Here is a 16,326-nt window from a genome sequence, read left to right on the forward strand (position 1 = left end):
ATATACACACATACTGTAGTAATATATACACACATACTGTAGTATAATACACACATACTATAGTAATATATACACACATACTGTAGTATAATACACACATACTGTAGTAATATATACACACATACTGTAGTAATATATACACACATACTGTAGTAATATATAGACATACTGTAGTAATATATACACACATACTGTAGTAATATACACACACATACTGTAGAATAATACACACATACTATAGTAATATATACACACACATACTTTAGTAATATATACACACTGTAGTATAATACATACATACTATAGTAATATATACACACATACTATAGTAATATATACACACATACTGTAGTATAATACACACATACTGTAGTAATATACACATACTGTAGTAATATGTACACACATACTATAGTAATATATACACATACTGTAGTATAATACACACATACTGTAGTAATATATACACATACTGTAGTATAACACACACATACTGTAGTATAATACACACACATACTGTAGTATAATACACACATACTGTAGTATAATACACACATACTGTAGTATAATACACACATACTGTAGTATAATACACACATACTGTAATATAATACACACATACTATAGTAATGTGTATTATACTACAGAGTGTGTACTAGTGTGAGTGTGTATTATACTACAGAGTGTGTACTAGTGTGAGTGTGTATTATACTACAGAGTGTACTAGTGTGAGTGTGTATTATACTACAGAGTGAACTAGTGTGAGTGTGTATTATACTACAGAGTGTACTAGTGTGAGTGTGTATTATACTACAGAGTGTACTAGTGTGAGTGTGTATTATACTACAGAGTGTACTAGTGTGAGTGTGTATTATACTACAGAGTGTGTACTAGTGTGAGGGTGTATTATACTACAGAGTGTACTAGTGTGAGTGTGTATTATACTACAGAGTGTACTAATGTGAGTGTGCATTATACTACACAGTGTACTAGTGTGAGTGTGTATTATACTACACAGTGAACTAGTGTGAGGGTGTATTATACTACAGAGTGTGTACTAGTGTGAGGGTGTATTATACTACAGAGTGTACTAGTGTGAGTGTGTATTATACTACAGAGTGTGTACTAGTGTGAGTGTGTATTATACTACAGAGTGTGTACTAGTGTGAGTGTGTGTATTATACTACAGAGTGTACTAGTGTGAGTGTGTATTATACTACAGAGTGTGTACTAGTGTGAGTGTGTGTATTATACTACAGAGTGTACTAGTGTGAGTGTGTATTATACTACAGAGTGTACTAGTGTGAGGGTGTATTATACTACAGAGTGTGTACTAGTGTGAGTGTGTATTATACTGCAGAGTGTGTACTAGTGTGAGTGTGTATTATACTACAGTGTGTACTAGTGTGAGTGTGTATTATACTACAGTGTGTACTAGTGTGTGTGTATTATACTACAGAGTGTACTAGTGTGTGTGTGTGTGTATTATACTACAGAGTGTACTAGTGTGAGTGTGTATTATACTACAGAGTGTACTAGTGTGAGGGTGTATTATACTACAGAGTGTGTACTAGTGTGAGTGTGTATAATACTACAGTGTGTACTAGTGTCAGTGTGTGTATTATACTACAGAGTGTGTACTAGTGTGAGTGTGTATAATACTACAGTGTGTACTAGTGTCAGTGTGTGTATTATACTACAGAGTGTACTAGTGTGAGTGTGTATTATACTACAGAGTGTGTACTAGTGTGAGTGTGTATTATACTGCAGAGTGTGTACTAGTGTGAGTGTGTATTATACTACAGTGTGTACTAGTGTGAGTGTGTATTATACTACAGTGTGTACTAGTGTGTGTGTATTATACTACAGAGTGTACTAGTGTGTGTGTGTGTATTATACTACAGAGTGTACTAGTGTGTGTGTGTATTATACTACAGTGTGTACTAGTGTGAGGGTGTATTATACTACAGAGTGTGTACTAGTGTAAGTGTGTATTATACTACAGTGTGTACTAGTGTGAGTGTGTATAATACTAAAGAGTGTACTAGTGTGTGTATTATACTACAGTGTGTACTAGTGTGAGTGTGTATTATACTACAGAGTGTACTAGTGTGAGTGTGTATTATACTACAGAGTGTGTACTAGTGTGAGGGTGTATTATACTACAGAGTGTGTACTAGTGTGAGTGTGTATTATACTACAGAGTGTGTACTAGTGTGAGGGTGTATTATACTACAGAGTGTACTAGTGTGAGTGTGTATTATACTACAGAGTGTACTAGTGTGAGTGTGTATTATACTACAGAGTGTACTAGTGTGAGTGTGTATTATACTACAGAGTGTACTAGTGTGAGTGTGTATTATACTACAGAGTGTACTAGTGTGAGTGTGTATTATACTACAGAGTGTACTAGTGTGAGTGTGTATTATACTACAGAGTGTACTAGTGTGAGTGTGTATTATACTACAGAGTGTACTAGTGTGAGTGTGTATTATACTACAGAGTGTGTATTATACTACAGAGTGTACTAGTGTGAGTGTGTATTATACTACAGAGTGTACTAGTGTGAGTGTGTATTATACTACAGAGTGTACTAGTGTGAGTGTGTATTATACTACAGAGTGTACTAGTGTGAGTGTGTATTATACTACAGAGTGTACTAGTGTGAGTGTGTATTATACTACAGAGTGTGTATTATACTACAGAGTGTACTAGTGAGTGTGTATTATACTACAGAGTGTACTAGTGTGAGTGTGTATTATACTACAGAGTGTACTAGTGTGAGTGTGTATTATACTACAGAGTGTACTAGTGTGAGTGTGTATTATACTACAGAGTGTGTATTATACTACAGAGTGTACTAGTGTGAGTGTGTATTATACTACAGAGTGTACTAGTGTGAGTGTGTATTATACTACAGAGTGTACTAGTGTGAGTGTGTATTATACTACAGAGTGTACTAGTGTGTGTGTGTATTATACTACAGAGTGTACTAGTGTGAATTATACTACAGAGTGTGTACTAGTGTGAGTGTGTATTATACTACAGAGTGTATTAGTGTGTGAGTGTATTATACTACAGTGTACTAGTGTGTGTGTATTATACTACAGAGTGTACTAGTGTGAGTGTGTATTATACTACAGAGTGTACTAGTGTGAGTGTGTATTATACTACAGAGTGTACTAGTGTGAGTGTGTATTATACTACAGAGTGTGTACTAGTGTGTGTATTATACTACAGAGTGTGTACTAGTGTGAGTGTGTATTATACTACAGAGTGTACTAGTGTGTGTATTATACTACAGAGTGTGTACTAGTGTGAGTGTGTATTATACTACAGAGTACTAGTGTGAGTGTGTATTATACTACAGAGTGTACTAGTGTGTGTGTGTATTATACTACAGAGTGTGTACTAGTGTGAGTGTGTATTATACTGCAGAGTGTGTACTAGTGTTAGTTAGTATTATACTACAGTGTGTACTAGTGTGAGTGTGTATTATACTACAGAGTGTACTAGTGTGTGTATTATACTACAGAGTGTACTAGTGTGAGTGTGTATTATACTACAGAGTGTACTAGTGTGAGTGTGTATTATACTACAGAGTGTGTATTATACTACAGTGTGTACTAGTGTGAGTGTGTATTATACTACAGAGTGTACTAGTGTGAGTGTGTATTATACTACAGAGTGTACTAGTGTGAGTGTGTATTATACTACAGAGTGTACTAGTGTGAGTGTGTATTATACTACAGAGTGTGTATTATACTAGAGTGTACTAGTGTGAGTGTGTATTATACTACAGAGTGTACTAGTGTGTGTGTGTGTATTATACTACAGAGTGTACTAGTGTGAATTATACTACAGAGTGTGTACTAGTGTGAGTGTGTATTATACTACAGAGTGTACTAGTGTGAGTGTGTATTATACTACAGAGTGTACTAGTGTGAGTGTGTATTATACTACAGAGTGTGTACTAGTGTGAGGGTGTATTATACTACAGAGTGTACTAGTGTGAGTGTGTATTATACTACAGAGTGTACTAATGTGAGTGTGTATTATACTACAGAGTGTGTACTAGTGTGAGTGTGCATTATACTACACAGTGTACTAGTGTGAGTGTGTATTATACTACACAGTGAACTAGTGTGAGGGTGTATTATACTACAGAGTGTGTACTAGTGTGAGTGTGTATTATACTACAGAGTGTACTAGTGTGAGTGTGTATTATACTACAGAGTGTGTACTAGTGTGAGTGTGTGTATTATACTACAGAGTGTACTAGTGTGAGTGTGTGTATTATACTACAGAGTGTGTACTAGTGTGAGTGTGTATTATACTACAGAGTGTGTACTAGTGTGAGTGTGTGTATTATACTACAGAGTGTACTAGTGTGAGGGTGTATTATACTACAGAGTGTGTACTAGTGTGAGTGTGTATAATACTACAGTGTGTACTAGTGTGAGTGTGTGTATTATACTACAGAGTGTACTAGTGTGAGGGTGTATTATACTACAGAGTGTGTACTAGTGTGAGTGTGTATAATACTACAGTGTGTACTAGTGTGTGTGTATTATACTACAGAGTGTACTAGTGTGAGTGTGTATTATACTACAGAGTGTGTACTAGTGTGAGTGTGTATTATACTGCAGAGTGTGTACTAGTGTGAGTGTGTATTATACTACAGTGTGTACTAGTGTGAGTGTGTATTATACTACAGTGTGTACTAGTGTGTGTGTATTATACTACAGAGTGTACTAGTGTGTGTGTGTATATTATACTACAGAGTGTACTAGTGTGTGTGTGTATTATACTACAGTGTGTACTAGTGTGAGGGTGTATTATACTACAGAGTGTGTACTAGTGTGAGTGTGTATTATACTACAGTGTGTACTAGTGTGAGTGTGTATAATACTAAAGAGTGTACTAGTGTGTGTATTATACTACAGAGTGTACTAGTGTGAGTGTGTATTATACTACAGAGTGTACTAGTGTGAGTATGTATTATACTAGAGTGTACTAGTGTGAGTGTGTATTATACTAGAGTGTACTAGTGTGAGTGTGTATTATACTACAGAGTGTACTAGTGTGAGTGTGTATTATACTACAGAGTGTGTACTAGTGTGAGTGTGTATAATACTACAGTGTGTACTAGTGTGAGTGTGTATTATACTACAGAGTGTACTAGTGTGAGTGTGTATTATACTACAGAGTGTGTACTAGTGTGAGGGTGTATTATACTACAGAGTGTACTAGTGTGAGTGTGTATTATACTACAGAGTGTACTAGTGTGAGTGTGTATTATACTACAGTGTGTATTATACTACAGAGTGTACTAGTGTGAGTGTGTATTATACTACAGAGTGTACTAGTGTGAGTGTGTATTATACTACAGAGTGTACTAGTGTGTGTGTGTATTATACTACAGAGTGTACTAGTGTGAATTATACTACAGAGTGTGTACTAGTGTGAGTGTGTATTATACTACAGAGTGTATTAGTGAGTGAGTGTATTATACTACAGTGTACTAGTGTGTGTGTATTATACTACAGAGTGTACTAGTGTGAGTGTGTATTATACTACAGAGTGTACTAGTGTGAGTGTGTATAATACTACAGTGTGTACTAGTGTGAGTGTGTATTATACTACAGAGTGTACTAGTGTGAGTGTGTATTATACTACAGAGTGTGTACTAGTGTGAGGGTGTATTATACTACAGAGTGTGTACTAGTGTGAGTGTGTATTATACTACAGAGTGTGTACTAGTGTGAGGGTGTATTATACTACAGAGTGTACTAGTGTGAGTGTGTATTATACTACAGAGTGTACTAGTGTGAGTGTGTATTATACTACAGAGTGTACTAGTGTGAGTGTGTATTATACTACAGAGTGTACTAGTGTGAGTGTGTATTATACTACAGAGTGTACTAGTGTGAGTGTGTATTATACTACAGTGTGTATTATACTACAGAGTGTACTAGTGTGAGTGTGTATTATACTACAGAGTGTACTAGTGTGAGTGTGTATTATACTACAGAGTGTACTAGTGTGTGTGTGTATTATACTACAGAGTGTACTAGTGTGAATTATACTACAGAGTGTGTACTAGTGTGAGTGTGTATTATACTACAGAGTGTATTAGTGTGTGAGTGTATTATACTACAGTGTACTAGTGTGTGTGTATTATACTACAGAGTGTACTAGTGTGAGTGTGTATTATACTACAGAGTGTACTAGTGTGAGTGTGTATTATACTACAGAGTGTACTAGTGTGAGTGTGTATTATACTACAGAGTGTGTACTAGTGTGTGTATTATACTACAGAGTGTGTACTAGTGTGAGTGTGTATTATACTACAGAGTGTACTAGTGTGTGTATTATACTACAGAGTGTGTACTAGTGTGAGTGTGTATTATACTACAGAGTACTAGTGTGAGTGTGTATTATACTACAGAGTGTACTAGTGTGTGTGTGTATTATACTACAGAGTGTGTACTAGTGTGAGTGTGTATTATACTGCAGAGTGTGTACTAGTGTTAGTTAGTATTATACTACAGTGTGTACTAGTGTGAGTGTGTATTATACTACAGAGTGTACTAGTGTGTGTATTATACTACAGAGTGTACTAGTGTGAGTGTGTATTATACTACAGAGTGTACTAGTGTGAGTGTGTATTATACTACAGAGTGTGTATTATACTACAGTGTGTACTAGTGTGAGTGTGTATTATACTACAGAGTGTACTAGTGTGAGTGTGTATTATACTACAGAGTGTACTAGTGTGAGTGTGTATTATACTACAGAGTGTACTAGTGTGAGTGTGTATTATACTACAGAGTGTGTATTATACTAGAGTGTACTAGTGTGAGTGTGTATTATACTACAGAGTGTACTAGTGTGTGTGTGTATTATACTACAGAGTGTACTAGTGTGAATTATACTACAGAGTGTGTACTAGTGTGAGTGTGTATTATACTACAGAGTGTACTAGTGTGAGTGTGTATTATACTACAGAGTGTACTAGTGTGAGTGTGTATTATACTACAGAGTGTGTACTAGTGTGAGGGTGTATTATACTACAGAGTGTACTAGTGTGAGTGTGTATTATACTACAGAGTGTACTAATGTGAGTGTGTATTATACTACAGAGTGTGTACTAGTGTGAGTGTGCATTATACTACACAGTGTACTAGTGTGAGTGTGTATTATACTACACAGTGAACTAGTGTGAGGGTGTATTATACTACAGAGTGTGTACTAGTGTGAGTGTGTATTATACTACAGAGTGTACTAGTGTGAGTGTGTATTATACTACAGAGTGTGTACTAGTGTGAGTGTGTGTATTATACTACAGAGTGTACTAGTGTGAGTGTGTGTATTATACTACAGAGTGTGTACTAGTGTGAGTGTGTATTATACTACAGAGTGTGTACTAGTGTGAGTGTGTGTATTATACTACAGAGTGTACTAGTGTGAGGGTGTATTATACTACAGAGTGTGTACTAGTGTGAGTGTGTATAATACTACAGTGTGTACTAGTGTGAGTGTGTGTATTATACTACAGAGTGTACTAGTGTGAGGGTGTATTATACTACAGAGTGTGTACTAGTGTGAGTGTGTATAATACTACAGTGTGTACTAGTGTGTGTGTATTATACTACAGAGTGTACTAGTGTGAGTGTGTATTATACTACAGAGTGTGTACTAGTGTGAGTGTGTATTATACTGCAGAGTGTGTACTAGTGTGAGTGTGTATTATACTACAGTGTGTACTAGTGTGAGTGTGTATTATACTACAGTGTGTACTAGTGTGTGTGTATTATACTACAGAGTGTACTAGTGTGTGTGTGTGTATTATACTACAGAGTGTACTAGTGTGTGTGTGTATTATACTACAGTGTGTACTAGTGTGAGGGTGTATTATACTACAGAGTGTGTACTAGTGTGAGTGTGTATTATACTACAGTGTGTACTAGTGTGAGTGTGTATAATACTAAAGAGTGTACTAGTGTGTGTATTATACTACAGAGTGTACTAGTGTGAGTGTGTATTATACTACAGAGTGTACTAGTGTGAGTATGTATTATACTAGAGTGTACTAGTGTGAGTGTGTATTATACTACAGAGTGTACTAGTGTGAGTGTGTATTATACTACAGAGTGTACTAGTGTGAGTGTGTATTATACTAGAGTGTACTAGTGTGAGTGTGTATTATACTACAGAGTGTACTAGTGTGAGTGTGTATTATACTACAGAGTGTGTACTAGTGTGAGTGTGTATAATACTACAGTGTGTACTAGTGTGAGTGTGTATTATACTACAGAGTGTACTAGTGTGAGTGTGTATTATACTACAGAGTGTGTACTAGTGTGAGGGTGTATTATACTACAGAGTGTGTACTAGTGTGAGTGTGTATTATACTACAGAGTGTGTACTAGTGTGAGGGTGTATTATACTACAGAGTGTACTAGTGTGAGGGTGTATTATACTACAGAGTGTACTAGTGTGAGTGTGTATTATACTACAGAGTGTACTAGTGTGAGTGTGTATTATACTACAGAGTGTACTAGTGTGAGTGTGTATTATACTACAGAGTGTACTAGTGTGAGTGTGTATTATACTACAGAGTGTACTAGTGTGAGTGTGTATTATACTACAGAGTGTACTAGTGTGAGTGTGTATTATACTACAGTGTGTATTATACTACAGAGTGTACTAGTGTGAGTGTGTATTATACTACAGAGTGTACTAGTGTGAGTGTGTATTATACTACAGAGTGTACTAGTGTGAGTGTGTATTATACTACAGAGTGTACTAGTGTGTGTGTGTATTATACTACAGAGTGTACTAGTTGTGAATTATACTACAGAGTGTGTACTAGTGTGTGAGTGTATTATACTACAGTGTACTAGTGTGTGTGTATTATACTACAGAGTGTACTAGTGTGAGTGTGTATTATACTACAGAGTGTACTAGTGTGTGTATTATACTACAGAGTGTGTACTAGTGTGTGTGTGTATTATACTACGGAGTACTAGTGTGAGTGTGTATTATACTACAGAGTGTACTAGTGTGTGTGTGTATTATACTACAGAGTGTGTACTAGTGTGAGTGTGTATTATACTGCAGAGTGTGTACTAGTGTTAGTTAGTATTATACTACAGTGTGTACTAGTGTGAGAGTGTATTATACTACAGAGTGTACTAGTGTGTGTATTATACTACAGAGTGTACTAGTGTGAGTGTGTATTATACTAGAGTGTACTAGTGTGAGTGTGTATTATACTACAGAGTGTACTAGTGTGAGTGTGTATTATACTACAGAGTGTGTATTATACTACAGAGTGTACTAGTGTGAGTGTGTATTATACTACAGAGTGTACTAGTGTGAGTGTGTATTATACTACAGAGTGTGTACTAGTGTGTGTATTATACTACAGAGTGTGTACTAGTGTGAGTGTGTATTATACTACAGAGTGTACTAGTGTGTGTATTATACTACAGAGTGTGTACTAGTGTGAGTGTGTATTATACTACGGAGTACTAGTGTGAGTGTGTATTATACTACAGAGTGTACTAGTGTGTGTGTGTATTATACTACAGAGTGTGTACTAGTGTGAGTGTGTATTATACTGCAGAGTGTGTACTAGTGTTAGTTAGTATTATACTACAGTGTGTACTAGTGTGAGAGTGTATTATACTACAGAGTGTACTAGTGTGTGTATTATACTACAGAGTGTACTAGTGTGAGTGTGTATTATACTAGAGTGTACTAGTGTGAGTGTGTATTATACTACAGAGTGTACTAGTGTGAGTGTGTATTATACTACAGAGTGTGTATTATACTACAGAGTGTACTAGTGTGAGTGTGTATTATACTACAGAGTGTACTAGTGTGTGTGTGTGTATTATACTACAGAGTGTACTAGTGTGAATTATACTACAGAGTGTGTACTAGTGTGAGTGTGTATTATACTACAGAGTGTACTAGTGTGTGTGTGTGTATTATACTACAGTGTACTAGTGTGTGTGTATTATACTACAGAGTGTACTAGTGTGAGTGTGTATTATACTACAGAGTGTACTAGTGAGTGTGTATTATACTACAGAGTGTACTAGTGTTAGTGTGTATTATACTACAGAGTGTACTAGTGTGAGTGTGTATTATACTACAGAGTGTACTAGTGTGAGTGTGTATTATACTACAGAGTGTACTAGTGTGAGCGTGTATTATACTACAGAGTGTGTACTAGTGTGTGTATTATACTACAGAGTGTGTACTAGTGTGAGTGTGTATTATACTACAGAGTGTACTAGTGTGTGTGTGTGTATTATACTACAGAGTGTGTACTAGTGTGTGTATTATACTACAGAGTGTGTACTAGTGTGAGTGTGTATTATACTACAGAGTACTAGTGTGAGTGTGTATTATACTAGAGTGTACTAGTGTGTGTGTGTGTATTATACTACAGAGTGTGTACTAGTGTGTGTGTGTATTATACTACAGAGTGTACTAGTGTGAGTGTGTATTATACTACAGAGTGTGTACTAGTGTGAGTGTGTATTATACTACAGAGTGTGTATTATACTACAGAGTGTACTAGTGTGAGTGTGTATTATACTACAGAGTGTACTAGTGTGTGTGTGTATTATACTACAGAGTGTACTAGTGTGAATTATACTACAGAGTGTGTACTAGTGTGAGTGTGTATTATACTACAGAGTGTATTAGTGTGGAAGTGTGTATTATACTACAGAGTGTATTAGTGTGTGAGTGTATTATACTACAGTGTACTAGTGTGTGTGTATTATACTACAGAGTGTACTAGTGTGAGTGTGTATTATACTACAGAGTGTGTACTAGTGTGAGTGTGTATTATACTACAGAGTACTAGTGTGAGTGTGTATTATACTACAGAGTGTACTAGTGTGTGTGTGTATTATACTACAGAGTGTGTACTAGTGTGAGTGTGTATTATACTGCAGAGTGTGTACTAGTGTTAGTTAGTATTATACTACAGTGTGTACTAGTGTGAGTGTGTATTATACTACAGAGTGTACTAGTGTGTGTGTGTGTATTATACTACAGTGTACTAGTGTGTGTGTATTATACTACAGAGTGTACTAGTGTGAGTGTGTATTATACTAGAGTGTACTAGTGTGAGTGTGTATTATACTACAGAGTGTACTAGTGCGAGTGTGTATTATACTACAGAGTGTACTAGTGTGTGTATTATACTACAGAGTGTACTAGTGTGTGTATTATACTACAGAGTGTACTAGTGTGTGTGTGTATTATACTACAGAGTGTACTAGTGAGTGTGTATTATACTACAGAGTGTACTAGTGAGTGTGTATTATACTACAGAGTGTACTAGTGTGAGTGTGTATTATACTACAGAGTGTGTATTATACTACAGAGTGTACTAGTGTGAGTGTGTATTATACTACAGAGTGTACTAGTGTGAGTGTGTATTATACTACAGAGTGTACTAGTGTGAGTGTGTATTATACTACAGAGTGTACTAGTGTGAGTGTGTATTATACTACAGAGTGTGTATTATACTAGAGTGTACTAGTGTGAGTGTGTATTATACTATAGAGTGTACTAGTGTGTGTGTGTGTATTATACTACAGTGTACTAGTGTGTGTGTATTATACTACAGAGTGTACTAGGGTGAGTGTGTATTATACTACAGAGTGTACTAGTGAGTGTGTATTATACTACAGAGTGTACTAGTGTTAGTGTGTATTATACTACAGAGTGTACTAGTGTGAGTGTGTATTATACTACAGAGTGTACTAGTGTGAGCGTGTATTATACTACAGAGTGTGTACTAGTGTGTGTATTATACTACAGAGTGTGTACTAGTGTGAGTGTGTATTATACTACAGAGTGTACTAGTGTGTGTGTGTATTATACTACAGAGTGTGTACTAGTGTGTGTATTATACTACAGAGTGTGTACTAGTGTGAGTGTGTATTATACTACAGAGTACTAGTGTGAGTGTGTATTATACTACAGAGTGTACTAGTGTGTGTGTGTGTGTATTATACTACAGAGTGTGTACTAGTGTGTGTGTGTATTATACTACAGAGTGTACTAGTGTGAGTGTGTATTATACTACAGAGTGTACTAGTGTGAGTGTGTATTATACTACAGAGTGTACTAGTGTGAGTGTGTATTATACTACAGTTTGTACTAGTGTGAGTGTGTATTATACTGCAGAGTGTGTACTAGTGTTAGTTTGTATTATACTACAGTGTGTACTAGTGTGAGTGTGTATTATACTACAGAGTGTACTAGTGTGAGTGTGTATTATACTAGAGTGTACTAGTGTGAGTGTGTATTACACTACAGAGTGCACTAGTGTGAGTGTGTATTATACTACAGAGTGTACTAGTGCGAGTGTGTATTATACTACAGAGTGTACTAGTGCGAGTGTGTATTATACTACAGAGTGTACTAGTGAGTGTGTATTATACTACAGAGTGTACTAGTGTGAGTGTGTATTATACTACAGAGTGTGTACTAGTGTGTGTATTATACTACAGACTGTTTACTTGTATGTGTATTATACTACAGAGTGTACTAGTGTGAGTGTGTATTATACTACAGAGTGTACTAGTGTGAGTGTGTATTATACTACAGTGTGTAGTAGTGTGAATGTCTATTATACTACAGAGTGTACTAGTGTGACACTCACACTAGTACACTCTGTAGTATAATACACACTCACTAGTACACACTCTGTAGTATAATACAAACTAACACTAGTACACTCTGTAGTATAATACACACTCACACTAGTACACTCTGTAGTATAATACACACTCACACTAGTACACACTCTGTAGTATAATACACCCTCACACTAGTACACACTCTGTAGTATAATACACCCTCACACTAGTACACACTCTTTATTATAATACACACTCACACTAGTACACTCTGTAGTATAATACACACTCACACTAGTACATTCTGTAATATAATACACAATCACACTAGTACACACTCTGTAGTATAATACACACTCACACTAGTACACACTCTGTAGTATAATACACACTCACACTAGTACAAACTCTAGTATAATACACACTCACACTAGTACACTCTGTAGTATAATACACACTCACACTAGTACACACTCTGTAGTATAATACACACACTAGTACACACTCTGTAGTATAATACACACACTAGTACACACTCTGTAGTATAATACACACTCACACTAGTACACTCTGTAGTATAATACACACTCACACTAGTACACTCTGTAGTATAATACACACTCACACTAGTACACACTCTGTAGTATAATACACACTCACACTAGTACACTCTCTGTTGTATAATACACACTCACACTAGTACACACTGTAGTATAATACACACTCACACTAGTACACTCTCTGTTGTATAATACACACTCACACTAGTACACACTCTGTAGTATAATACACACACTAGTACACTCTCTGTTGTTTAATACACACTCACACTAGTACACACTCTGCAGTATAATACACACTCACACTAGTACACTCTCTGTTGTATAATACACACTCACACTAGTACACACTCTGTAGTATAATACACACTCACACTAGTACACTCTCTGTTGTATAATACACACTCACACTAGTACACACTCTGTAGTATAATACACACACTAGTACACTCTCTTGTTTAATACACACTCACACTAGTACACACTCTGTAGTATAACACACAAACACACACACTAGTACACACTCTGTAGTATAACACACAAACACACACACTAGTACACTCTGTAGTATCACACAGTAATAAGATAACACATTATACAGCAGTGTGACACACTAGCACCATAGTGCGATGTATCTCACGGGGATCACAATGTAACGCACCTGGTTCTCGGTCACTGACTTGTAGTGGTACAGACCGGGATTCAGCTGCCAGCGGCAGAACTCTCCACGCCAGCTCCGAGTGATGGTCCCTCCTCCGATTCCTCCAAGGGGGGCCCCTAAAAAAGACAGTGTAGGGTAAACTTATGTGTAACTTTGGAGTCGCTGGTGGTAAATTTATCTGATCGGACCAGACCCAGTCCTGTCTATATAAGGTCTCACAGGGGGAAAGTACTGCCTGTAGAGATCAGACACAGCCCTGTCTATATAAGGTCTCACAGGGGGAAAGTACTGCCTGTAGAGCTCAGACCCAGTCCTGTCTATATAAGGTCTCACAGGGGGAAAGTACTGCCTGTAGAGCTCAGACTCAGCCCTGTCTATATAAGGTCTCACAGGGGGAAAGTACTGCCTGTAGAGCTCAGACTCAGCCCTGTCTATATAAGGTCTCACAGGGGTAAAGTACTGCCTGTAGAGCTCAGACTCAGCCCTGTCTATATAAGGTCTCACAGGGGGAAAGTACTGCCTGTAGAGCTCAGACTCAGCCCTGTCTATATAAGGTCTCACAGCTGACAATGTATATCAGAGCAATCACCAAGCCAGGAGGTGGAAAGAACTGCCTGTAGAGCTCAGACACAGCCCTGTCTATATAAGGTCTCACAGGGGGAAAGTACTGCCTGTAGAGATCAGACACAGCCCTGTCTATATAAGGTCTCACAGGGGGAAAGAACTGCCTGTAGAGATCAGACACAGCCCTGTCTATATAAGATCTCACAGCTGACAATGTATATCAGAGCAAACATCAAGATATGAGGGGGAAAGAACTGCCTGTAGAGCTCAGACACAGCCCTGTCTATATAAGGTCTCACAGCTGACAATGTATATCAGAGCAAACACCAAGCCATGAGGCGGTAAGAACTGCCTGTAGAGATCAGACAGCCCTGTCTATATAAGATCTCACAGCTGATCATGTATATCAGAGCAAACACCAAGCCATGAGGCGGTAAGAACTGCCTGTAGAGATCAGACACAGCCCTGTCTATATAAGATCTCACAGCTGATCATGTATATCAGAGCAAACACCAAGTCATGAGGGGAAAGAACTGCCTGTAGAGATCAGACAGCCCTGTCTATATAAGATCTCACAGCTGACAATGTATATCAGAGGAAACACCAAGCCATGAGGTGGAAAAGACTGCCTGTAGAGCTCAGACACAACCCTGTATATATAAGGTCTCATGCCAGATGATTGTGAACTGTCCCATTTAAATGAATAAGATCAGTTCTTGCTTCTTTTTCCATCTGGTGCATTTTCTGCAACACCGGAGGGGAAAAAAAATGAAGATGCATACAGTATATGTAAATGAAGCCTTAAGGGGCCCATGAATGGCCAACAAGAGAGAAAGCGCTCGTTCTTTGGCTGAGTGAATCTTTTGTGCGGCTAGAAAAATTGATATCAGAAGTGATAGATCCAGTAAAAGGGGGATGTCGGGGCGGTGGTGGTGCTGGAGCAGTGGCAGTTTAGGAGTAAGGCTTAGTTCACATTGTCGTTGTGCTCTGCCCCGTTAAGGGTCTGGTTGGCTCTTTTTTGGCCCCAAAAATGGTCGGAGCACAATGGACTCCCCCGGGTCACCACTGTGCCCCATTTAAAACCCATTGGACTTGAATGGGGTCCGGTAATTTTACCAGAGTAAATTTTGTTTCTACGCTAAACTCCAGCGATGGACTTGCCGACCAAGCTCCATATACCGGTGCCCGATGGAAATGTGAGCGAGCCCTTGGTTACGTTTTTTAGGCTGCTTCAATCCTGTAATTTAGGAGCTTTCATGCTGCCTGAACCATGAGGCACCATGTGGTCCCTGCCTTACCAGGCCGGGTAGAGGCCAATAGGGACCTGGTACCAACATTATACCGTATATACTCGAGTATAGGCCGAGTTTTTCAGCACGATTTTTCGTGCTGAAAACACCCCCCTCGGCTTATACTCGAGTGAACTCCCCCACCCGCAGTGGTCTTCAACCTGCGGACCTCCAGAGGTTTCAAAACTACAACTCCCAGCAAGCCCGGGCAGCCATCGGCTGTCCGGGCTTGCTGGGAGTTGTAGTTTTGAAACCTCCGGAGGTCCGCAGGTTGAAGACCACTGCGGCCTTCAACATCATCCAGCCCCCTCTCACCCCCTTTAGTTCTGAGTACTCACCTCCGCTCGGCGCTGGTCCGGTCCTGCAGGGCTGTCCGGTAAGGAGGTGGTCCGGTGAGGAGGTGGTCCGGGCTGCTATCTTCACCGGGGAGGCCTCTTCTAAGCGCTTCGGGCCCGGCCTCAGAATAGTCACGTTGCCTTGACAACCACGCAGATGCGTCGTTGTCAAGGCAACGGCTCTATTCCGGGCCGGAAGCGCGGAGAAGAGGCGCCCCCGGTGAAGATAGCAGCCCG

General features: G+C 38.1%; 1 protein-coding gene across 4 annotated transcripts in view; it reads right to left on the minus strand.

The window, feature by feature from the left end:
- Positions 1-16,326, minus strand: part of GBA2 (glucosylceramidase beta 2) — a 192,648-nt gene that overhangs the window by 111,305 nt on the left and 65,017 nt on the right. For all 4 annotated transcript variants that reach the window (XM_056553053.1, XM_056553052.1, XM_056553055.1 and 1 more), the window contains one exon: positions 13,902-14,017. In XM_056553053.1, the coding sequence (XP_056409028.1) occupies positions 13,902-14,017 (116 nt within the window). The remainder of the gene's footprint in view (positions 1-13,901; positions 14,018-16,326) is intronic.

This window comes from Hyla sarda, unplaced genomic scaffold, assembly GCF_029499605.1.
Source record: "Hyla sarda isolate aHylSar1 unplaced genomic scaffold, aHylSar1.hap1 scaffold_230, whole genome shotgun sequence".
Lineage (NCBI taxonomy): Eukaryota > Metazoa > Chordata > Amphibia > Anura > Hylidae > Hyla > Hyla sarda.